Genomic DNA, 25,775 nt, shown 5'->3' with positions numbered 1-25,775 from the left:
CTCTCACATTTTTTCCTTTTCTTCTCCATCCTTTATGCGCCTCTGAAATGTTAACCACACTTTTTTTCTTCTTTTTCATGCGAGTGGAGGGGAAAACGGATGAAAAATTAACAGGATGTAATGTTTTAGATTGGCCCATTGGTATGTTTAGTGCTCCTGTTTAATGAACAGGATGTCACAGGTCACCTAATCCGTGACTGCTCCTGTGAGTCCAGCCGATGAGTAGAGTGAGTGCAGAGGGCAGATGGGAGCAGGGACAGTGTTCCTCTGCACAAACCCCACATAGAGGCTCCATCCCAGGCAGGGCGCACGGCCCCCGGCGGCACAGAGCTCCCTTTCTTTAAATAAGAGGCAGAGGGGAATTCCTCCTGGTGGATGCTGCAGTGAAGAGAAGCCTTTTCATCCGGCTGTTTCTCTCTCTCTCTCTCTCTCTCTCTCTCTCTCTCTCTCTCTCTCTCTCTCTCTCTCTCTCTCTCTCTCTCTCTCTCTCTCTCTTTCTCTTTTTTTAAGTCTTTTCCACTGGCTGCGTTAATTACAGGGCCCGGGGCTGCACTTTGAGCTCACTGCGCTCATGCATGCTCTTGAGAAGAAGCCGCGCGTCTGATTCTCACGACACATTTAAGAAAAAAAAAAAAAAAAAAAAACATTCACACACACACACGCACAAATGTGCGCGCCCGGGCGCACCGTGCACGAGCCAGCAGCAGATTAGAACCGGTCAGTCAGCTGCTCGGAGACATTCCTGTCTGTCTCTGTCTCCGCACAGACAGCGCCGCTGACTTGCGCCGAATCGACTCCGCTTGTTGTTTTTTTATTGTTTTGGGGTTTTTTTAACCTCTCGCCACCACTGAGAATCATCCGCACATGAGGAGGACGAGGGGCGGCTCTCCTGCTGCTGCCGGACCGCAGTGAAACTTTGGACTGTGCGCACCGAGCGCGAGGCGGAGAGGAGGGCGCGCGGCGCAGGACGCGCAGCCCGCGAGCGGCTCACCGGACACGATGGGAGACCTTCACTAGATCCACTCTGACACGGAAACACCATGGCTGTGGACGGTAGGACGCTTTCGGGTTTTCAGTTTTTTTTTAAAACCACACATAGACACACACGCGCGCGCGCGAGTTTCTTATTGAAGTGAGGAGTTGCAGAACTAGTTGAGCAGGAATGGAAGTGGTCGCAGCTGGGAGCAGAATGTCCCTTTGGAACCGATAGTAGGAGGCTGAAGCATGACTTACAGCTGTAATTCAGACTGTTTTATCAAATCACAGAGCAAGGCGGTGTGGTTTTAGAGGATAATTGTGCATTCGGCGTTACACGAATCACACAGTAACGTAAAAATGTGTTTTTGAGTGACAGGAAGCAGGGGGGTCTGCTGATGGACACTGACATGGTGCTGAAAAGGACAGCTCACCGGAATAAAGCATAATCCGTCTCCAACGGTGTGACTGTCGCTCTGAGCACATCTTACTGCTCTGAATTCTTAAAGTTTTCCTTTAAAGTGTAGATTTCCAAGAGAGGCGGATGGGTTGCTTCTGGTGCTAAAGTCAGAATTTTTAATACATCTTATTCAAGATGCTTTAATCTGCAACGCAGGAACTTTAAATGCAAGGCAGGCTGGATTCCTTACAGTTTGTTTAGGAATGTTCCTTCTTCTAATGAAAGTGTTTTCCCATCCGGTGCTGGCAGTTTATATGAGTGCTAGTTAATGAGAACATTTTCTTCCCATTGATGGGGGGAAGAAAAACCCAGAGGCAATGAAAAGCAAAAAGACTCTGACAAGTGGTCTTAATTATGCATATTAAATCCATGAAAAGGGCACATTTGTTTTTACAGCAGCTGCCTGAGTCAGTAACACAGCAAGGAAACGTTCCTGTGCGCACACAGTTTCAGAGGAAAACCTCAAAGAAAGAAGCAGAAATCGCACAGCAAGTTTTATTCATAATAACCTGAAGCTGCTGGTTCGCCTTGATGATTGCAGGACTGGGTTCAGCTCGGCTCTCAGTGGGGAGACGCCGAATGACGGAAAAGGAGAGACAAGGAAAGAAAAGCGAACGCTCTCTTTCATCTGAAACCCTCCCTCCCTCTGACAGTCTCTCCTGTTCTGTCCTCTTTTCAAATTCTCTTAGTCAACTCAGGATGGCGAGAATGCACACCAACACACACACACACAGCTGCACACGCATCTTCAAACGCAGTAAGAAAATCCTCCCAATCTGGCACATGAATCCATAATGACCAGTGGCTTTGTGCCAGAATCTGTGCCAGTAACAGCATGTTTACTGTAGTTCCACACTCTCTTTAATTACTGAATGTTGGGAAGCCACCTGCTGTTGAGGGGGCCTGGACGCCTGCCTGCAGGCCCCCTCGTAATGATGAGAAAGTGGCTCGTCTCGCAGCTCTGACATTCACCTCACAGAGTGATTGTGGCACCTGAATAGCGGCTTTGGGGGGGCTTAAAGCTTGTCCAGACTCAGATACCTGAGGGTTACGTCACGGCAGCGCAGCAGGTCCAGGCTTGTATTTCAGAATGAGCTCATCCTCCAATGACGGGGTGTCCCAAAGGGTTAACCTTTGCTTTTTGTTTTCAAGTCACGCAGGAGGAAGGCAGTCTTTTTTCCTCTTCTTTCTTTCGTGTCCCGCCCTGTTTTTACCCTGTCAGCAGCTCTGACTGGCTAATCATTCATTATCCTTTATCTTTTCAGCTGCGTCGAGCTTCAGTTTCTGCAGGCCGGCCGTGGAGTACCGGGCCCTGCCCGAGGACTTCAAGCACCAGCTGAGCCGACGGACGGGCGGGAATCTAACCTGGCACGACGGGCGCGGGCAGAAGACGGCGGGCGGCAGAACAGTGAAGCTGCTGCAGCAGCCGGGCACCGAGGCCCTGCAGGTACCCGACGCCTACACAGCCTCAGCACAGTGAGCGGCGCACCTGGCTCACGGCGTGGCGAGCCCCCCTCGGGTCTTCTTCAGTCTTGAAGATCAAGGCGACCTGTTTCTCTGAGCCTCATTAAGCTGACGGTGTTTGACAAAATGTAACAGGACTGAAACAGAACTGAAGTCTGAATTGATTTCTTGAGAAATTAATCAGATGGCCACTGTGTTCCTCTGTGTTTTGAACTTGTTTCTGAGTCCACCGGCACTAAAAAATGAGATTCCAACAAGCACAGAGGCTGAATGTTCCCCACATGATGAGTTAAAGCCTTACTGATACACACACACACACACACACACACACACACACACACACACACACACACACACACACACACACACACACACACACACACACTGTGTCGAGGTCACAGTATTACCGGTTTGTTATATATGTGAACAGAAAGGAACCCATGAAAGAGATCAAGGTAGCCAGCCTCCTTTATTCTCATTTGAAACAGAACTTGTTGAAAAAAAATGAACACTTCCAGCAGAAACCACTGCAAACATTACATTAGTTAGATTTTGCCTTTCAGAGAAAAATAATTCTAAATGTGTTTGAGAAAGATGTAGAAAGAAATAATCTTTGACTGGTGTTTAATATGGTTTGGTAGGATCCGGTTAGTACCAGGCCACACAGATCTCCACACACACACAGATATTCTCATCCTGAAATAGCAGAGATTAATTTCCACCCTCCTATCGTCTGTGTCTGCCTCATCCAAGCTGTGGCCACAGAGAAACACGTGCATGCACGTGCACATCTCTGTTTCTGGGGTAAAGCTAAAAAAACCTAGGAGGGAAAAAAAAACAGGAGCAGGGACAACATGCAAACTGCATCCTGAAAAAGCTCAGACATGGACTCTCTGCACAACTTTATTGTTGTTTTCAGTCAAAGGTTGAGGTTGCGTTTCTGTTTTATTGTCCCATTTGAACCCATTCAGCCATGATGCAACGTTATAGTTGGATGTTGGACTTTAGTCATTCCCACTGTAAATTTCAGTCTGTCCAATTAATGTTACTGGATACAGTACAGTTAAAAACATCGAAAATTTTACACTCAGTTTATAGTTAAATGCAAAGTATTATTTGTCTTTCTCACACACACCTACAGAACATGACAGAAATACCCCCTTTGGTCTGCCAGAGGCAGCTTTAAGGTTTTGTTTTTTGTTTTTGTTTTTTTAAAGTAATATAGGAACATGGTCATTGTTCATAAATGCATCAAACGTAGTAATTTGAGAAAAAGATTTTTGTTTGAATAAGACAACTTTTGCAATGCCATATAGAAATTACGTCGACTTAAATGTTAAACAAGATGTTTCTGCACATTTCAGTGTTCATCCTCACTGATATCCTCAAAGTGCTTCTTTTATCCAAAGCCGTCTTGCCTTTTGTGGTTGGATGAAAAACTTTTTTTCCAAATCGGTGAAAAAACTAAGTTTTGATGGGGCTCGACAACAACTAAATCAAGAAGCAAATAAGAACAGACCACTGATGCTTGCTGATGGAAAACATAAAATCAAAGCATGTTTTGATTATGACAGAAATAGTGAGTTACATCGTGTTTACTCAGAGATCATTTACAATGCTAAAAACAATTTCTCTGGAACTGTCTGTTCTACTCTGTTATTTTACAGGAGTTATGCAAACCAATGTGATGCTTACTCCAAAAGTCTTTCAAGAGTGTTTCCTCTGTCTTAATAATTTACCAGTGCATGTGGAAGACCCTCGCCGGCGCCCATCCGCTCCCCTCTCAGATTGCTGTGCAGGAAAGTCTCAGAGCAAAAAAACATCATCGTCTGGCGAACGCGACCGGTCACCACCCATTGTTGCAGATGGGCACTTTGTTAGCGGAGAATGGAAGTCTCTCTCTTCCCGGCGGGTCGGTGGGCTCTAACAGCCTTTTAGCCGGGCTTTAAATAGCACGGGCCTCGGAAAACCCGAGCGACGCCGCGACGCATCGCCGCCGAGTCTGTTGACTCGCAGCAGAGAGAGAAACAGAGCGGGGTTTGATCCCGAACGCTGCTGATAGCATCTAGCATGTGATTGCTGCTGCAGGATAATAAGCAGCCAGCTTCTTCTTTTTGAAAGATCCTTTTTTTTTTTTTAATGTGAAACATGGTCATATCCACTTCCTGCTTAAATTAAATTTCCTCATTATCTGATGCAGCATTGTCTGCACGGAATCCATTTATGCTGCAAACTGGCCTCATTTAAAGCCCTCGGTTACAAGTCAGAGAGCCGCAGCCTTTTGTCTTCACCCCATAAAAGGCTCTTTAAAAGGCTGTTTATGAGCTAAAGCTAAAGCTGCACACACAGAACTGGGCTGGGCTGATAACGCAGTTGTATACAAAGCATTGTTTGTTTGCTTCAATCCTCTTGGATGCACATTGTGTCGCTGTCGGTTTGTTTTGGTCCAGCGAAACGTGAACTTAATCAGTTGGGTGCGTTTGTGCTGAGGTGTAAAACGTGTGAAGTGTTTTCACTTCTTTCTCTCTTCAGCTTCTCCACACTCACTTTAGTTGGATTCTCTTTATTTACTTTTCGCATATTGTAGTCGGCCTTTCTCCCAGCATCGGCCTCGTCTCAATCGCAGTGCTCTGTTTGGGTTTAAGAACGATCCTCCAAACAAGCTTTAAAAAGTCCTGCTTCAGTTTAACTTTTCTGTTTTATAACTTCATAAAAACACACATTTTAATATGCTGTATCGCTCTCAGGATTTCAGATCAGTCACTTGCAGCACTAGTGTCTTTTCTTCATTGACACTGAATATTCAATTTCTTTTTAATATTTCTCGCTGTTTATGAAAACAAAAGTAGAGATCCAAAGAAACATATTATTTTTCCACAAAATAAATAAAAATTCAATCAAATTGATGACATTTGGTATTCTGTTCTTATCAACCAAGTCTATCTCAAGTATCAGTGATTTTTCTAATGATTGAGAATATATGTATTTATCTCTGCTGGGGCTGAAAGTAACAGTGAAGTGTTGCTACAGACAGGATGTACAATGGGAAACACTGAAGTAACACAAGTGAAAAAGAAAGAAAAGGAAGAAGAGACAGTGGAGAAGAAAGCCTGGAAATAAAATCAAAGACTATTTAAAAGTCTGGGATGAGAAATTCCCCATTCAAACTTGTGAGTCTGAAGGATTTTTCTTTCTTTGTTACTTAGACGCTCATTAACTGCATGTTGTGCCGCAGCAGGAAAACAATCCTCATCATTTCTGACGTTTCCTCTTTTAAAAAGCCTCAGCGGTGCTGAAACCACCGATAGAGCCAGCAATCACTGCAGCATCACAAACAAACATCTATCCCCCCATCCATCCATCCATCCATCCATCCATCCCTCCATCCATCCATCCATCCATCCATCCATCCATCCATCCATCCATCGCAGGTCACCATCGGGCACACACACATTCACATGTCTGTGTATAAGATTAAAAAAACGGTATTTGACTCATAAAATACGTCAACATGTGCACAGGTAGAGAATGTACAAACTGTACACACACATTGCTACATAAAGGTGTTTTTAATTGAGCTGGCTGAACCTACATACAACATTTGTATTTGCCTCCATTTATTTGTTTTTTCAAACTTGTGAGCTTCTTAAGTCATGAACTGCATCCTAAACTAATTTCTTCCCCCGCTGAGAGGTATGAAGATACTGCTGAAGGGCTTAAAGGAGTGAGAAAGACAGGAATACATACATTATGCAAGGATTAAAATTATATTTATCTCCACGAGAATCTCCACGGCTCCAATAAACAGCAGCTGTGTTGTTGTGACGTGTGATGCTGATGGAGAGAGTCGGCTGATCTGCTTTCTCTGAGGGCAGAGACACACATGTTTCCGAAAATGTATTTTCACAACTTTTCTACCACAGTTTGGCTCATTCCAACCACCTTATCTGACTAGTCTGCGTCATCCTGCATTGAATTTGAAATATTTCCATCCATATTCCTTCTTTCCCCCTCATTTTATTCTAGGGGCGCCGGGGCCAATCACAAGCTATGTAGGTGACAGCTGCTTACCTATCCACACACACACACACACACACACACACACACACACACACACACACACACACACAAACACAGCCATAGTTAAGGCCAGTGGGCGGAAGTCAGTCCTAAATCAAATATTTATATGTAAAAACAGACAAGTTTGAACATTTTTATTATGTCCCCCCAAAAATCCCCAATAACAGTTTATACTCAGACAATCATACATACATTGAGGAAAGTTCAAACTTCATACAGTTTGTGCCTCTTGAGACGATATTGAGCTCTTCAAGTATCACCACTGTGATCAAAGTGATCATAATTAGATTTAACCGATTAGCTGTGAACAGGTCACAAAGGAGACATAGTCAGAATTCATGTGATTGATTATTGGTTGATTTTTATCTAACCACAGTAACATAGTTTAAATCCCAGTTGCACATACATCTGATCATGTCTCAAATGCATTAACCGGGCGTCTCCATGTGTTTGACGGGCTGCTGAAGTGAATGAAGTCATCCTGTCTCAAAGATATGCCCTATATATAACTCAGTTTATCTATATTTAAATCTAATGAGACGTATACTATTTGCTGCGTTGGCCTGATATTGTTCTTCATTATTTTATGTGCTTTCCCTGAGCTGGACAGATATTCAGCCACACTTCAGCATGTTTCCAGAGAAGGTCATAAATAGTTGATGTTTTCTGTTTAACGCTGTCAGGAATCAGTTTTATTTTGAAAGTGATAAGTACATTTTTTACATCTTCACATCTTTCTTGGATGAGAATTACTCTGTACATAAAAAACACAGCCTATGTTGACGTGAAAGAATGTCTATTTTTAGCAAATTTTATCTTAATTTGGATGAAATCCTAACACATCAGTCTATCAGAGAGCTCATTAGCGCACCTCCACATGTTAAGTAGACCTCCAGCGACTCCTAAATGTAAGTCAGCCTTTTCTTCGTCTTGCATCTGAGACGGTCTTGAGTGGGAGAAACGCTGAGCGCGCTAAATTTTTAAAACTGATTGGCTGATCAAAGCCCGGGTTTGATTACTCCTCACAGTTTCCTCCGCAGTCTTACATCCTGTGCATCTATAAGATTAAAGCGCCGGGTCGTACCATCAAACGACGCAGGAGTTGCTTTGTTGACGCTGCGCGTTCGCCGGCCGTCCAGACAGCTCAGACGCTCATATGTACACCCAGCGTTTAATCAGCACACACACCTGGTCCCGATCGCCCCCGCGTGCTTTAATCAGCCTCGTCTCGCTCTTATAGAAGACTTATTTGGTGGGTTTGTCCCGTGTGGCTGGCGTGTCTGTGCACACCTGCTGTGTGCGTAAGTGATACAAAGTGCTCGTCCTCACAGATGATTTATGAATCGGCCGTGTTTACAGGCGTCATGCATCATGAAGAGGGTTTCTTCGTGGAGGCGGGACGCCTGATGACACTGTGGCTCACATGAAAGAATAAAACAACTTTACTTGGCTGCTTTTGTGGTGTCTGAGCTCATTGATGCCATCTGGAGTTTTTAGTGTTATTAATATTAGAACTACATAAAAGAAAATTAGACAAAGAGGCTTAACTTTTTTGCATAATAAAGTGATGATAAAATAATCATTGAAAGTCTAGCATCTATTTCAATCCATGTACTAATTATGGTTTTGATTAAATATCAACAAAAGTGCTTGAAATGTATATTTTAGTGCCATTAAGCTTTTATTGTCTTATTTAATGTGTGACCATATTTATTCAATTATACATTTCTTTCCAGCTATTGTAAAGCATTTTGAGTGAAATGTGTTGAATTACAGTAATGACAGAAGTTGGACTCACAAAATATTAAATTACACTTCAAAATGATCAATGAACTTAAAATTAAAGTCAAAGTTTCATCATTCTCCTTAATTCAACTCAGTTCTCCATCCAAAAATGTTCATACGCTTGAGGAGGATTAAGTGATTCAGGACTGAGCGTATATGTCTCATTTGTGACCATATTGACATCCCTGACTCTGCAGAATGAATTTACTGATTCAGTTAAAGCAGTTTCTATTTTTTGGAGGAAAATTCGGAGTGAAATCTATCAAATTTGCACAGAAATTTGAAATAATCTATTGTTGGGCTGCTTTCTTCTGTCCACTTCACATCTCTTTATACATTACAACACTGGATAAAAACATTTGTCACTTGCAGAAGTCTTGTTTTATGTCAATATCAATCTTTTTAGGCGTTCATCTCCGTTAAATCAAGAGAAAATCCTTCACAAAACAATATGTTCAAACCAACCAGCCTGTACTTCCAGCTCTCACTCCCACTGATTGTATGTAGCAATTTTAATCACCCTGCATATATTTGTTATTTCTACCTTAAATAAACAAAGCAGTAACATCATTTAAATTGATTCCAACCAAAAGGTCTCATTAATCTTTGTAAATTGGCTCGCAGGTTACATAATACATTTGACAATGGCTGCTTTAATACCTCCGTCTTCTCAGTGTGAAACTTGTCTTCTGTTTTATTCTGCAGTACCGCTCAAGTGACAGTTATGGAATTTATCACACGAGCCCGACTCAGCCCAGCCTGATCCGTCCCGTCGTCCTCTGGTCACAGCAAGACGTCTGTAAATGGCTGAAGAAGCACTGCCCACACAACTACCTGACCTACGTGGAGGCGTTCTCGCACCACGCCATCACAGGTGACGGAGCTAAGAATAAGCAGCTCACATACAGAACGTCACCACGGCGGCGGCGCGAAGACGTGAACGCTCCTCTGCTCGAACCTTTCAGGGCGTGCGCTGCTGCGTCTGAACGGGGAGAAGCTGGAGAGGATGGGCTTGGTGCAAGAGACGCTTCGACAGGAGCTGCTGCAGCAGGTGCTGCAGCTGCAGGTGCAGGAGGAAGGACGCAACCTGCAGCTGCTCAGCAGAGGTGAACCCTCACCCAGCATTGTCAGGATGTTGCAGCAAAATCCACCTGCAGAAACTCAAGGTTCACGAGATGATACGCCATGACAGGGTGTTGCAGCGAAGCGGGGGAAAATGCGATGTGAAGCGGGATGAGATGAGCTGTGATGCAAAATGATTTAATACCAGCAATCTAAAGCAATGCACTTGGTATCATATCTTTTTGAGCAGATGTGAGTGTAGAATCAAATCTAAAGGACTACATTTCTAAGAACAATTTTAAAATAAATCCTCAACAACTTGTCAACAGGTTGCTTGTTTCTGGAATGCAGACGGGGAAAAGGCAGGTCCACCCCACTGGGGTCATCAGCTCATCACAGAGAAAGTAGAGACAGATAGTCAAACTCTCTCACATCCAAGATTTAGAGGCAATTTAAGTGAAATATCCAGAGAAAAGTGCACAGAGGGCAGAAGATGCATTCCTTACAAAATGTCCCCATATAAGACTTAAAACCAGGATTTTCTGGGTATGACGTGAGAGAGCCAGCCACTGCACCACTGTGCTCTGGGTGAGAGGAATCTGTTCAAACAGACTGAAATGCAGCTGCGTCTCTAATAAAACCACAATGTAACATGGTTAGGGTCAGAAATATTTCCATTTGGGCTGTGTATGCCACCACATTCAATTTAAAATGAGATGGAGATGAAGGGCAGACTTCCAGGGTTAATATAAACTATCTTACAAAACATTTCAGAATTGCTCACGTCTCATAATTTCAGCAGACAATTCACTGCAAATGAAATTTTCGTTTTTAATACTTGGCTGAGGTTGCTTTGCAGGTAATGTATGTGCTTGTAGTTGGGATCCGACTGAATGCTGCTTCTCTTCTATGTGATGCTGTGCCAGGCCTTTACTGCAGATCTTCACCTGGTGCTTCCTTCAGAGCCTTTCTACCTTCAGTTTTATCTTCAACAAGTGAAAAGCATGCTCCATCAGGTTGAGATCTGGTGATTAATGCAGCTATTTGCCCTATTTTTTTAAACCCCTTGGTTGCTTTTGTGTTTTGTTTTGGGTTATTGCTAATTTGCAGTGTGACGCGCCATCAAGTCAAGTTTACTGCATTTGACTGAATTTGAGCAAAAAGTATATCCCAATACGGTACAAAATTCACGAGGCTGCTTCTATCTTCAATAAACAACAGTGACTATTAGATGCCGTGTATGCTGATACCACCAGGGTGACTCCAAACAGCTCCAAGCCTTCTCCACACGTCTCTCTCTCACCATTCTGCCAGTGGTTGAGTTTTGTTTCATCTGTCCAAAGGCGTCGCTCTGCTCCTGGATTTTTAAATGTAGTTTGAGGGCAAAATCTAATCTTGCCTTTCAATTTATTTTTTTTCCTGATTAATGGGTTGCAAGTTGTAGTAAATCATCTGTATTTACTCTTGTGAGTCTCTTCCTTATTGTTGACTTAAGGTCCAACTGAGCCAAATGAACCATCAGATAAAGAGGATTTTAAGATAAAAAATTACTCTTTTCTAATAGCTTACAATTTTTTTATTATTATTATTAAATGTTGAAAAGTAGTTTCTTTGACAAGTGAGTAAAAATGTATTTGTTTTTCCTATCTTTTCCAGGCTCCTTTGGAAAGATCTCATAACTGGAAGAAGTGAACTCTGTGGGATCCTCATATAAACTGTCAGCAAAAGACTGAAATGTGAATATGATCTTTGGGATAAAGTCATCCAGCGAGCCGTGACGTCCAGAATAAAGTTGCTGACCGGAAGTTATCAGCTCTTCGTTCTCCCTTTGCACGATCAAGCGACTTCATCTTTACAGACTGACTGTGACGATAAAGCATCTTGACAATCTGTTTTGTCAATTTATATGTTCTGTAATTACTTGTTATTGTAATAACACCCCTGTCCTCTCTCTCAAGATTTTTTTAATGTGTTAAAAACAAAAGAACTCTGTTAATAAAGAAAAAGATAAAAAGTATTGGTGTCGTGTACCGCCTCGTTGGCTCGATGAACTACATTACCCACAATGCCCCGGTGCAGCGAGCTGGACTCCATGGCTGTGAGCAGCACCGGCTGCGAGGTCGCAGGATCCCAACGGAAGCGGCGTGCGGGGAAATAATGTCGTCCTGCTCGGACAGGTACCTGATGCCATCAGTGAATATTTCATAATATGTCTTTTATTTTCTCTTTCTCGACGTAATTCAGTCGCTTTTTGCGTTTTTTTTTTTTTGTTACCACCCCCTCTAGTCCGCAGCGGCGTCCTGCTCATGTAACCATACTGACACCTCCTCATCCTGCTGCTGCCCCAAACAGCAGAAAATACTCAGAATTACACATCGCTGCGCATCTTTATGTCTCACACGCATCAGCTTTATTCTAACGGGCTCAAAGTAGCGGAAGCATGAGGCTGATATTCGTGTTGAATGTGGTGAAACGGAGCTTTTCAGAAGTAGGTGAACTGCAGCCGAGAGAGAAAATAAACCCTTTACTGCGCTTTGTCCGCTATATAATGCAGACAGCATCTACCTTTGTGGGGATTTCAGCGTTTTTTCTTTTCCTTTTTTTTCTTTCTTTTTTTTTTTTTAGAAAAATAGCCCATAATTGAATTGCTAAATGTCATGTTTTTAACCATTTTATATCCAGGTCATTTCATTTAAAGTGCCAACACTGCATTACAAATAATACAAATAATTATAAAGATATATATTTAAAAATGTAGAGCTATATAATATCTTTTAGAAATCACTTTTTGTAGGACTCAGATTTTATTTTGATGGAGAACTGTAACCAGCAAAGATCATCCATCCCTGTTCTGTGCATCTTTATTGGCCAGAGCTGACCCCAGCTGACTGTGAGGCAGTGACACCCTGTACTCTCTGCTCCAGTCCATCACATGACAGACGGTCACATCCACCCAAATTTACAGTCAACAGTAAACTTTAAATGCGTGTTTTCTTGACTGGGAGGAAAACCATAGTACCTGGAGAAAATCCACACATACACAGGGAGAACATGCAGACATCCCACTGAAAGGGTGTGTCAGGTTAGTGAACTCTGAGAGCGGATGAATGCAAGATGTTCCTCCTGTCCTCTTTTGGTTTGTAGGTGCCTCTATTAATACCAGCCAAGCAGCTCTTTGGTGTTACAGTGATCCTCTTAGTGTCTCGTCGCACAAACACACAGAGTGGCGAGAGGGAAAGGAGGACGCACGGGGCAGACAGGAGCTGGGTTTTCACGCCAGTGTTCGGGTCTCACACATGCACAGATGTGAGAAGTGAACACAGGCTGGGAGCAGGTCTTTAATTTGCACTCCTTCGCCGTCCCGGTCGCAGAGTCGGGAGCATCTTGCTGTTGTTTTTGGTTGGTTGCCACGGAGACAGGCGAGCTGGAGGGCAGCAGGTTGACGTCTGAAGCAGATTTGACTCTGCTGGACTGCACAGGAGCCAGAATCTCAGGGTGCTGGTCCCTGAGATCTGATCGCAGGTGAGATTGGACTGACCTCTGTTGTTTCCTCTCACTTCATTCTACCACAAAGCTCACACTCATAGCTCTCCCAATTCGTGTGTGTGCTATAAATAGTCTCTAAATAGGGGTTGCTTCGAGGTCAGAGGAAGTGCCGGATCTAGGTTAGTTTGCAGGGATTTCGGTGGGAGGGCTGTCTTTCTTTGCTGCGTGTCATTACTGAACATGTGAAACTGCCTCGGCTCAACTTGCAAAAACACTCATTAGTCGCAGTTTCCATTTACACTTGGCCTTATCTCGTATTCATAATTATGCACCGTGTACAAAACGAGAGCACAGATACTAATTTAACTCCTAATTACTGCCAGTAGGAAACCAGGAGTCCCGAAAACTCTCCTCGGAGAGTGCGACACACAAGCTGAGCTGACTTTTGAATGTTCAGTAGTAAACAGAGCTGCGGCACTTTAACTTTTAGTCACAATGTTTTCAGTGACTAGAATTACGATACAGTACAGTTGGTAATCTGTAGGCTGCTGGAGAGGAAGTAAATTCAGAAGAACTGAGGTTATTTCCTTTGGTTTTACAGTTGAAATGATCCATTGTAAGCAAAACTACTGTACTATCAGTGTAACTTAACATTTTCTGTTGCTAGAAGTTGCTTCAAAAATTATAAAAAAAAGATAAAGAGAAATTATTTCATACATAAATATATACTCCACCCTGTGTGTTCCCATTCATTTATGCTTTGCATTCAATTGTATTCAACACATTAGTATTTACTTGCTTCTACGTGGCTGCAAACTTGTGATTACAGTTACTGTGGTCACAAATATAAAACAACTGCAATTAAACAGATTAAAATGATAGGAACACAAATAATCTCCACAGATACACGCAGGTGATGTTAAATGGCAAAAATAAAGAAACATGACACAGTTACACATTGAAATTAAGTTTAAGGCATGTTAAGGTGTCTAAATAGATTGTAGCTCAACCATCAAATAGCGTAAAATTCACAAAAAAAAGACACAACATATCCTTAAAACATACCTAAAAAATGAAGCCGATCGTCCTTTTGTGTGAAGTTTGCATGTTCTCCCTGACTCCGCGTGAGAATTCTCCTCCTACAAACCAAAGACTGATGAACCTATGGGTGTGTGTCCTCCGTCATCACTGCTGCTCCCCTGAAGTGGATCCTTGAATTGTGAACCTCTGGGTCAGATTCATGATGGATGGATGGATGGATGGATGGATGGATGGATGGATGGATGGTGGTCAGTGTATCAGCTACATGGGAATGTAAACATGTTTTTTTCCTCCTGCTCCTTCATGCAGCCCTCATGCCAGGTGCGCTATATATTTACTTGTGTGTGTTTTTAATCTAGTAGATCTGTGGAGGTCAGAAACCTGCAGAATCCAGAACACAGTTAAAGAGACGCTGAGGCCTCTGTCCCTCCCTCGGCCCTTTGTTGGGTTTTGCTCCTTCAGGCTGTAACTTGCCCTGCTGCTGCTGCTGCTGCTGTTGTCTTGCAGTGGGAGCGGGGAGGACTCGCTGGACCGGCTCCTGCCCCCGGCCGGGGCCCCTCGCAGGAAGAGCGCCACCTCTTTGAGTAAAACGGAGCCCCCCCTGCTCCGCACCGGCACCCGCACCATCTACACCGCCGGCCGACCCCCCTGGTACGACGAGCACGGCGCCCAGTCGAAGGAGGCCTTCGTCATCGGTACGACCGTCGGCCCGTTCTCCTCTGCCGAGCCGCAGAACCTGTTCCGTCACAGACAACATTAGACACGCTCCGGAAAACACACATAATGGTCCTTTGAAACGCCGCATGCGTCCGCAGGACTGTGTGGGGGCAGCGCCTCGGGGAAGACCACCGTGGCCAACAAGATCATCGAGGCTCTGGACGTGCCGTGGGTGGTGCTGTTGTCCATGGACTCCTTCTACAAGGTGAGCGGCGTCACACTCGTTAGTCCCTCTTCTTTTGTCTCGGCTCATTACGGATTATCCGTAGGCTCGCCGGAGAGACGCACGATCAGGTTTTGTTATTGTAAGCAAGCGTTTCACGGTGACAGCGATCATTATGGCGCCGTCACCAGTTTGACTTAATAAGAGGTTTCGACTGCCTGAAAATTGCAGAGTAACTATTTGGTACACACACTGCACCAGTGACAGCTCGTCTCCGCCATCTTTGGATGATAACGCGGTGAAAAGTTGGTGTTGATGAGAAAATGAATTTCACCAGAAAGCTTCTCATGGCTCGTCAATCATCCGTCTTCCTCACTGATCATATTCACCGCCGTGCTGGCCGTATAAACGCGAGCCTCTCCGTGGTGCTTCTCAGGTTTTGTCCCCCGAAGAACAGGCCCTGGCCGCAAACAACGACTACAACTTCGACCACCCGGGCGCGTTCGATTTCGAGCTGCTGGTGGCCACGTTGAGGAAACTGAAGCAGGGGAAGAGCGTGAAGATCCCCGTGTACGACTTCACCACCCACAGGCGGCAGAAGGACTGGGTGAGCGCTCACTGATCACCCGCAGGTTAAACTCCTCTCAACAGCCAGATCAACTGCGTCTACTTTTTCAAAGCTGAAGCTGTATTAAAGTTGAACAAAATGTTTGTTTTTTATTTGGTATTTTTTTCTGTTGGAAAAACATGTTCTCAAAGAAACACGCTGCAGCTTTAATCTTAAAAAAGCCGAAATGACTCCTCACAAAGCAGCTTTCTTCTCCTAAGACCTGCTTCTCCTTCTTCCTGCAGAAAAATGTGTACGGTGCCAGTGTAATCATATTTGAAGGAATTATGTCTTTTGCGGACAAAGAGCTTCTTCAGGTGGGGTTTTTTTTTATATTTCTTTTTGAAGAATTCTCAAGTGAAGCGAGGCTCCAGGACTTGCTGTTTGTGCCGCCGCTCTTCGTTCAGAGGGGTCTGCTCTCTCTTCCACCTGCAGCTCCTGGATATGAAAATCTTCGTGGACGCAGACTCAGACATTCGGCTGGTCCGCCGGCTCCGCAGGGACATCACAGAGCGCGGACGGGACATTGAAGGCGTCATCAAGCTGTACAACAAGTTTGTGAAGCCGGCCTTCGAGCAGTACATCGAGCCCACCATGAGGCTGGCTGATATCGTCGTGCCGAGAGGTGAAAGACTCAACTCTGAAGCCGATTCGTTTAGAATACTCTGTCATGTAATTAAATGTGCTGCACAGGAAAAAACCAACATGCATCCGAGCTTGTCTGGCTGCTTTTTGTTTCCAGGCGGTGGGAATATGGTGGCCATTGATCTGATAGTCCAGCATGTCCACAGCCAGCTGGAGGAGGTGAGTTACTGAGAGAGGGTGGCGCCACCCTGTGTGCAAAAGCTGAAACATACAGACTCAAAGGTGTTGCCTTGAACTGATTTTTTTTTTTTTTATTACACTTTTTTACCTTTCTAATTTAGAAACTTCATTTGGAAAACCTTTTATCAAGAAGAAAACAGAGTAACCTGATTCGAGGAGTGACGCCTTGAATAAAATTTGTAGTTAAAAAGAAAAGTCAGATGTTTGTGACGAGTGTGATGTGAACGTTTTGTTCAATTTAGAAATAACTCATAGATTTCCCACTCATAACAACTGCCAGTTACTTTTCTACTGTTTATCTCTAGAGAAATAAAAACATGAGACATTCACATCTGTTTTGAAGAAAAATGCAAAGGGAATTTCATCAGAAGTTAATTCAAAATGTTGCTTAAAAACTCAGTAATTAGGTTTTCAGAGAAATTTAAATCGATAGACATGAACATTTAAACTGCAAAGTGCAAGAAAACCTTTGAAAACACATTTTTGTCACATGACACGGACATAAAAAAACTACTTCTTTCAACTGGAATTTGCTGAACATACAGTTTGCTGCGTCATTACAAGATATTTGTATTTGTATTCGGCATCAGTGGCTGATTCATGCTGTTTGTGAATTTTTAATACATTTTTTTGGTGTTAATATGATGCATAATAGACAATAAAAAGGAGTGTTTATTTCTCCCATTGTACAAGAGTTACGACAAGATAACACATTTTTTTTTAATCACATACCCTATAATTTACAGATGGCAGTGGGAGTGAAATGCAGCTCATTAACTGGGTCAGAAACTGTACATGTAGTACATAAAATATGATGGATAAAAATGTGTTTTGTTTCTGCCTGCATGAGACCCGATGTTGTCGTTGATAACAGCAAATGGTGATCATCTTGTGAAGCAGTTTTTTTCTGAGTTGTTTCTCAGCCTTTCTCTCACCCTTTCTTCATGCAGCGTGAGCTCAGTGTCAGGTACGCCGATGCCTCGTTTCACTTCTCTGGATTTGCTCCCCGTCTTGTGATTAGGAAACTTTCCGTCCGCTCTGTACTCCACCGCCTTCACTCTGTGCCTCGTTTGTCTCTCCGCTCTAAATTCTGCCCTCAAATCAACACGCTCAAAAAGCTTTTGTCTGCCTGATTTGAGGTGAACGGCCTGCCCTCGTCTCCTCTCCTCTCCTCTCCAGGGCGCTCCTGGCCTCCGCCCAGCAGACGCAGCCGCTACCGCAGACGCTCAGCGTGCTGGAGAGCACGCCGCAGGTCCGGGGCCTGCACACCATCATAAGGAACAGAGAAACCAGCCGGGACGAGTTCATCTTCTACTCGAAGAGATTAATGCGTCTTCTCATAGAGCACGCTCTGACGTTTCTCCCGTCTCAGGTGAGTTGAAACTAAATATAGTCATCAGTACTTTATTATGATCTAAGCTGTGGCTGTGTAAACCTGTGCTCCGGGACAGGCGCGATAACAGCTGCTCCTGCCGTTTATCTGCTCTGAGTTTTGTCAAATTAAGCAATATTAGCACACTTTTTAGAATATGGAGCACATCTGAAGGCTCCTTCTTCTTTCTTGAAGTTTGGCTTCAATATAATGTTTGCGAAAACATTGATTGTAAACTCTTTCATAAATCTGGTGCGTCTCAGAAGAAAAAGTTTGACAACCACAAACTATAATTCAGTGTTTTGTTTTCGCATCCTCCAAATTCACTGTTTTGGTTTACTTATGTCTTCCACAGCAGTTCTGTGTTTTGCGTTCTTTGTAGTTTAAAGCTTGTTAAAGCCTCAGATAACTCGCCTTTAAGCAGAGTATTTATCACCTAAAGAAATACGTGTTTTCTTAGAAAAATTTACTGGTTGGAGAATCTGGAAATGTTAAGCTTCTCTATTCCTCCCTGCAGGATGTTTCCTGTAACTTTATGCTGCCGCATGATAAAGCTACATAAACCCTGACAAAGACATGAATGAATGCAGTTATATCAGTATATTTCTGTGTGAGTATTTAAACTCAGTGGATGGATTTTCATGGGTCTCTTCTTCTTCTGTCAGTCGTTTGCAGTTCAGACTCCTCAGGGCCACGAGTACGAGGGCCGCAGCTACAACGGTAAAGGGGTGAGTGACGGCCGTCTTTCACAAACCTCTCGTTTGCCTTCATTCGAGTGCCTCCGCTCATCTCGCGTCGTCGCCACAGATCACCGGCGTGTCCATCCTGCGGGCAGGAGAGACCATGGAGCCCGCTCTGAGGGCCGTGTGCAAGGACGTCCGCATCGGGAAGATCCTCATCCAGACTAACCTCGACTCTGGAGAACCAGAGGTACGGGAAATCAGTGGATTCACTCCTAAAATTAAAACTAAAACAACACATATGACCAATTTTTTTTCCTGCACTGGTCAACACATTGGGGGTTTTTTTTAGCATTGTGGTAGATCAAGGTGTTTTCCTCAGCAAAGCCTAATGAGCATATTCGTTAGAGGATTATGCTGTTTTCTATTCCTGTCCTGTAGGTCTGCTCTGCAGCATTTCAAGTGACTAAACAGGAACATTTCTCCACCGTGTGTGAAAGTCGGAACAGTGAATCAAAATCCATGTTATTGACAAATGAATGCTCGTTATCAAACTGTTGGGGTGCAGAAGTGCGTGCACGGGAAACAGAAATAAACCCATTAAATATCAAGTCTATCTGATTCAATTGAATCCATTTTCCATTCTTTAGTTTCTCCTTATCTCGCTGCTAATGAAAAAACTGTCATGATAACACAGAGGAAGCCACGCTAAGTCACTCTGAACTCATTCTCAGTAACTCGCTGGCAACTGGAACATTTACAGGAACATTTTCACAGTCGAACGTCTCAAAGATCACATCGAACGGACAACAAAACGCTCTGACTGTGGTGCTTTTTTGTCTTTTTATTTATTTCTTCCACATGATGTGTGTCTCCGTGGTAACTACCCTTCCTGCTTCCGTAACCATGGTAACTGGTCTCCTCCTCTCTGGCCTCGCCAGCTGCATTACCTGCGACTGCCCAAAGACATCAGCGAGGATCATGTCATCCTAATGGACAGCACGGTCTCCACCGGCGCTGCTGCCATGATGGCAGTGCGAGTCCTGCTGGTGGGTGGAGATTAACCTCATTATCCCTCAGTAAGACCGCGACAGCGCCCCTCTGCCCGTCGGTCACTGGCACGGAACACGGTGAAAAACAGTCTTCCTGAAAGTCCGAGATGCCTCATCAGATGTAGAAATGACAAGCAGATAGATAAAAATACAGAACTCAAGACATGATCCTCGGTTTTTGACACAGAGACAAAATGACAGCTGAAGCGTCATCGCACCACTTCACCATCTTTAGAAAGTTATTGTGACTGCACAGAATCACTGTGTGCTTCATTTGAGCTGACAAGCATTTTAATGTTTGGCAGTTCAATAATGCTGTCATCCTGCTCATCACAGAGTTCTGACACCGGCGCCATGAGCAGATCAATTAAGCTCAGCAAGAATCAAGCTGTCAAAGAATACGTGGATGTAAAAAAAACATTTAGAAGCAAAGAAGACTGGCGTTTTACCTCCTTTGAAATCCTCAAACCGTCATTAGCTGAAGTTCCAGTGTCGCAGTGATCTCTGTGAGGAGAAGTTTTGCCGTTTCTCATGGTCGGAGCTCACCAGTGTCAATGCCGCTGAAACTAAATGCCAAATCGATTCTCGCTTCACTTTCCACTCATTAATCGAGCTCGCGGTGTCGGCTGACCGCTGTCCCTCTGCTGCGCGTCCGAGCAGGACCACGAGGTGCAGGAGGAGAAGATCATGTTGGTGTCGCTGCTGATGGCGGAGCTGGGCGTTCACTCTGTGGCCTACGCCTTCCCCAAGGTCAAAATCATCACCACGGCCGTGGACAAGGGCCTGGACGATTCTCTGCACGTGATTCCCGGCATCGGTAAGAAAATACACACATTTACACACACACACACTAAATATGCAACAAATGATCTCGTTTTCCAAGAAAGATCTAAAATGAAATTGTCTCCGCAGCTGTGTTTAGAAATTCTCTCCTATCCACCTATATATATATATATATATATATGTGTGTGTGTGTGTGTATACATATATAATAATACAATCTGTATGACTAGAATCTTCCATGTTGACCAGCAAAACATTCTGAAACTCTTCTGTTACACTTGGTTTTACTTTGAAGCCTGTTTTATTATCTGATTTTGTTATTTCTGTCAACACTACACTTCTTTTATTCACGTTGAGAGTTTGGTCCAGGGGAAGAGGTTGAATGCTAAAACACTTAGACAGTCCCTGAGTCCAGACTCAGGATTTATATATTATTAGGTTTTCCAGCGAGTTCCTGTTGATATTCTGCAGTTGGTCAGCCGTGTTAAGAAAATATCAGTGCTCAGCTGTCAGGGCCCATCTTCACATGCACATATTAAAAGAATCTTTCAGTTTGTGGTATTGCGCCACATTAGTTTGTGAGTATTATTAGATAACTGAGAAGAAACTGGTTGCGGGTTTTGACTGGCCATGCATGCAGTGAGTTGTGGAAGGAGCAGCAGGAGGTTTCATCTCTCGCTCTGATGTCTCTCTCATGTCCTTCCAGGAGACTTCGGGGACCGTTACTTTGGGACGGACGGCTCTGACGGCTGGAGCGACGAGGAGGACGAGGAGCAGGTGTCATACTGACTCAAACATCTGTTCAAGAAAGAGGAGAAAAAAAAACAAAAAAACTATACCATTCACACTCCTGTGCGCCCTCCTCTAAAGGCACAAAACATTTGCTACGTCCACCTTTGTGTGCGCCACATGCTATTTTGTACTTCCTATTCAGCCGCCGAGTCTCGGTCCAGCTGTGCTTCACGCGGGATTCACTGATCTGCTCCGATATCTCCAGAGAGACGAGCCACGGGCGTCAAACAGTGCCATTACCTTCGCGGTACAACAATGCAATAACAGTAACACGCAGTAAAGGATGTGATCCAGGACCAGGTTGCAGCAGCTGTTCTTAAATCCTGCGCTTCAGTTTCAAACACATTCACAGATTAATATTTAGGTAAAACCTCCACCGATTCAGCACACAGCCATCTGTTTATCTGTTGGTGGGTGGAGCCTGTGGTTTGACCTTGTTCTGTCCAGATGTCAAAGTGGGCAGGACGCTCGTCAGCCCACCCAGCAGAGGTCGAGCAACTTCGCTGCTGTGTGTGTGTGTGTGTGTGTGTGTGTGTGTGTATGTGTATGAGTGAATGGTGAATGTGACTGACAGTGTGAAGCACTCCGAAGCTGCCGAAGCGGTGAAAATACGGCATAAGTGAGGTCCGTTTACTGTTCCGTGCTGGCTTTATATGAGCTGGATCTGGTCCCAGCGCACCGTGCTCAGACCACCGGTCCATCAGCCGTGGACGAACCCGCTCCTGCGGCCAGCTGAGTCACTGAACCTGCGTGTTTTTACGGTGAATGAAGAGTCCTGGTTCAGGACAGGGTGACGTACAAATGAGCATAAGCAGGGAGTCAGTAAAGCTCACTGTGAATCCTCAGGCCGTGTGAACCGCCACAGTGCTCACAGCTACTCAGAATACGCCAAAGAAATCGTGAGGAGGCAGAGAGTAGTTTCTGAAATGAGGGTGAAGTCGAGACATTTTCATGAAGAAACAGATTTCAGCCTCATGGTGGTGCTAGATGAGCAGGCAGAGAGTTTCCTGGATGTTTGAAACATTACTGTAAAATCAGGTTTTCTTTGCTGTGCTTGCAGTGAACTGATTAACTGAGTGGATTTTAGGGAGTCTGTTTGTCCAAACTGCTGCAAATCCCTCCAAAACTTGAGCAGTTGCTTTGTTTCAGTACCAAGGATAATAACTGGTTTCCACCACAAATCTGCTGCTGAACTCACATTAATTTAAACCTTTGAATCTAATTTAGTACCTTCACTCTTTGCACAGGTTCAAATTATATACACAAAAGCACAGCAGCTACTTAATTAAATATTACCATTTCAGCATAGAAACACCCCAATAACTGACCTGGGAATAAAGAGGCAAGTGAGCGCATTCATTTATTTATTGTATATCAACAGGCCGATGGAATATGTGGGATTTTCCTTAATTTAGCTGCTCAAATCTGAGGTGAAAAATGTTATTTTCCCCTCTGAATCATTGTTAACCATTCATTGAATTTTATTTTCTTTTGCATGATGATAAAATATGACGTTGCCAATAAAATGACAGACAAAGGCGACAAGTAAAAGATGGGAAGGTAACACAAAACTAAACTGCTTCTCCCCAAGACAGCAAAAAGAAATCCTAGTTCCCTGAGAATCGAAGTCTCACACAAAACTGAAGGAGATCATAGTTTCTTGTTGTAGTAGATGAAACAAAAGTCCTGTTTCCTTTTCACTGATTGGGTAGCAAAATAGAAGGTGGTCTTTTATTTATTTACTTATGACTAAAATCATCCAAAAATTATGCAAATCATTGTTGTTGTTTTTTTCTCTTCCAAAGTGGGACAGAACTTTTTGTGTGCTGATGGTTTTAGGAGGCTTCTGTGGGTTTCGTTCACAGAAATTCGAGCGTGTTTTCAGGTTATGAACAGCTGCTGCGGCCGACCTCAGGGGATGAGCTGTGAGCATCCATTTACACTTTCTGCTGCTCTACAAATACTTTTTTTTTTAATTGTATAACCGTGTAAACTTACTTCTACTGTAGAGTAGTAAGACATTTTATATTAAAGGTGAATCACAAAGGAGAGTTTTTGTGATTTTGAATAAAGTTGCAATTTTCACATTCAGGAAAACTGAGATGGTGCAATAAATTAATGGTTTGAGTGGATATAAAGGAGAGTCCAGTGCAGATTTAATTTTCAGTTATCACAGCTGCTGGTGGGTTCTGTGTGTGTGTGTGTGAGTGGGTTTGGATGTATGTAGGTTTAGCGAGATATTAAAGAGAACCTGAACGTGTCCACACCTCCCTTTCTTTGTAAAAAGGAAAAAAAAGATTCAAACAAGTTTTTTTTACACAAAAACAACTTTTTCTAATATCTCTTGACCTGATGCATATTAAATAAGACATCAATAGTAACTCAAGATTACACGAACCTGCTGTTAGTGATTTCCTCTCTCGGTTAAACTTTGAGAAAAGGCCCTGATGTACTGAGATGAGTTTGACACCTTCGGCCTGAAGGGTTCACAGACAGGCTCCTGTCTGCGATGCTGTCTCCGGCCTGTAGGGGTCAGTGTGGCTCAGACTGAGCTTCCTTGGCTGTGATTTATAACCATGTGTCCCCGAGAGAAATGTGCTCAGTGCGGCGCAGGAGACTCACCTGAATCACAAGTTAGAGGTTTTACATACTGGGCGGCTGTTTGAGGGTTTCGCTGAAAGCAGCCTGTCACTGCTCATTTATAAACATGTGAGATAATGGTGCGGTTTCAGGGACAGGAAAATGATCATCTATCCCCCAACACACACACACACACACACACACACACACACCCAAGCCTCCTGGTTTGCCCTCCCCGTTGTGTTCACACCTCCTGGTCCTGGTTTCCTTGTTGAGCAGGATCCGGACGACCAGCGCCGCCTGTCCGGCCCTGCGTCTGCTCGCCTTTTGTGCACCGTCGGTGAATGTGCCTGCCTTCATTCATGTATTTATTCAGTCATTCATGCTCCTCACAGGGAGACTCGCACATCACGTACAAGCTGCGAACGCCGTCTCATTGCTCACACCTTCCTCCTCTTTTTTTCCGTTTGGGGCCCGGCCCGCTCGCTCCGCTCCGACAGCTCCTCGCAGAAGCGGGTGACACTGTGATCACGGATGTCACACGACGCACGCTGTATTCTCCAAGACAGCAGAAGACTCGCTCGCCCATGTGACTACTGCCTCAAGGTTAACCTGTTACCATGGAGACAAGCCCGCCAATGAAAATTCAGCAGACGGTTGCGATGTTGACTGCAAGCTTTTTGTTTTAAGGGGTGACCTATTTTTTTTTTTCCTCCCTCCCTCCTCCTCTTCCTCCTCCTCCTCCTCCCCCCCTTCATCCCCTCCACAGCTACTCAGACGCAGACCCTGCTACTCCGACACGTGCACACACACACACACACACACACACACAGATAAAAACATGGGAAGGCTACTCACACTCTCACATGCGCGCACACTCGTGCTCCTGGAGAAATGAGGTTGTAGGTTGTGCACAAAAGAAATGAGGCACAACTGAAGGAAATAAGCAGCTACAGATGTTAAAGATGTGAAGAATATCTCACATCTGGGAATATGGATCCTAATATAACTCCTGGAGTGGTAGTATGTAGGTATGCAGAGGTTTTTCCTTCTATTTGAGGGGCTAAACAGGTGAATCTACAGGCAGCTTTTAAGCGCAGAAGAAAGGCTTCGAGAGGTTTTGTCAAATAAATCCTGTTCTCTGCACATTTTTAATAAGCGAGACTATGAGAATAAGGATATTTTTTTAAAGTGCCACTTTATTACAAAAGTATAAACTTGACTGACATTTCATGAATAGTAATCTTGATATAAAACATTACAATCTTTTGCACTTAGCACTTAATTACACGCTTTTTGAGTACAAGACCCTGTAGTCTGAATAGCAAACACACAACATTAGCTGCCACATTTAACTTAGCAGGGCTTTCCAAGAACACACCGTAGCTTCATGGCTTCAAAAACAACAAACAGAATACACTGAAATTTGTACATTTGCAGCTCGTTTTGCAGTTTGTGTCACAAGATAAGTCATTCCAAAACACAATTAAACATAATAGAAAAAGATAGATTTCTTGACACTGATGATATATTTATTTTTCTTTCTCTTTTGTCATGTACATACACATTGCATCAACATACAGTATAATCACATTGTTTGCTGGGGATATTTGGTCGAATGAAATCATTAGTTGTGTGTATGTATGTATGTGTGTGTGTGTGTGTGTGTGTGTATGTGTGTGAGATCCTCAAGATGATGCTCTGCTGCTTTAGCAAACCGCTTGCTTCACATTTTTGTCACTTCTGCAATATTTTTCAACACTGATAACAGAGAGAGAGAGAGAGAGAGTGTTCGTCGATGGAGTGATGATGAGACGTGACGTTTGGCGAACACACACACACACCAGTTCG

General features: G+C 43.8%; 2 protein-coding genes across 2 annotated transcripts; both read left to right on the top strand.

Annotated features, from left to right (window-relative positions):
* The first annotated feature begins 736 nt into the window (after positions 1-736).
* samd10a (sterile alpha motif domain containing 10a) lies at positions 737-11,829 on the top strand. Its single transcript, XM_030119790.1, has 5 exons — positions 737-1,053; positions 2,701-2,882; positions 9,470-9,638; positions 9,730-9,870; positions 11,483-11,829. The coding sequence occupies exons 1-5, from the start codon at positions 1,041-1,043 to the stop codon at positions 11,503-11,505; spliced, it is 528 nt and encodes a 175-aa protein (XP_029975650.1). The 5' UTR covers positions 737-1,040; the 3' UTR covers positions 11,506-11,829.
* Positions 11,830-11,915: 86 nt separating this feature from the next.
* On the top strand, positions 11,916-21,835 carry uckl1a (uridine-cytidine kinase 1-like 1a). Its single transcript, XM_030117775.1, has 14 exons — positions 11,916-12,003; positions 14,861-15,048; positions 15,169-15,275; positions 15,670-15,840; positions 16,086-16,157; positions 16,276-16,465; positions 16,583-16,644; positions 17,616-17,632; positions 17,845-18,037; positions 18,703-18,765; positions 18,845-18,967; positions 19,659-19,766; positions 20,430-20,586; positions 21,259-21,835. The coding sequence occupies exons 1-14, from the start codon at positions 11,984-11,986 to the stop codon at positions 21,339-21,341; spliced, it is 1,554 nt and encodes a 517-aa protein (XP_029973635.1). The 5' UTR covers positions 11,916-11,983; the 3' UTR covers positions 21,342-21,835.
* Positions 21,836-25,775: the final 3,940 nt, after the last annotated feature.

Source organism: Salarias fasciatus, chromosome 20 (genome assembly GCF_902148845.1).
Source record: "Salarias fasciatus chromosome 20, fSalaFa1.1, whole genome shotgun sequence".
In the NCBI taxonomy this organism is placed as follows: domain Eukaryota; kingdom Metazoa; phylum Chordata; class Actinopteri; order Blenniiformes; family Blenniidae; genus Salarias; species Salarias fasciatus.
Note: the sequence above shows the minus strand (reverse complement) of the source record. Positions and strands in the feature narration are given on the sequence as shown.

Bases quoted from the DNA above. Each gene is read 5' to 3' on its own strand.
- samd10a (XM_030119790.1), top strand. The intron at 2,883-9,469 runs GTACCCGACGCC...TTTATTCTGCAG, and splicing joins CGGGCACCGAGGCCCTGCAG to TACCGCTCAAGTGACAGTTA. The intron at 9,871-11,482 runs GTGAACCCTCAC...TATCTTTTCCAG, and splicing joins CCTGCAGCTGCTCAGCAGAG to GCTCCTTTGGAAAGATCTCA.
- uckl1a (XM_030117775.1), top strand. From the start codon at position 11,984: ATGTCGTCCTGCTCGGACAG. The intron at 15,841-16,085 runs GTGAGCGCTCAC...TTCTTCCTGCAG, and splicing joins ACAGGCGGCAGAAGGACTGG to AAAAATGTGTACGGTGCCAG. The intron at 18,038-18,702 runs GTGAGTTGAAAC...TTCTTCTGTCAG, and splicing joins TGACGTTTCTCCCGTCTCAG to TCGTTTGCAGTTCAGACTCC.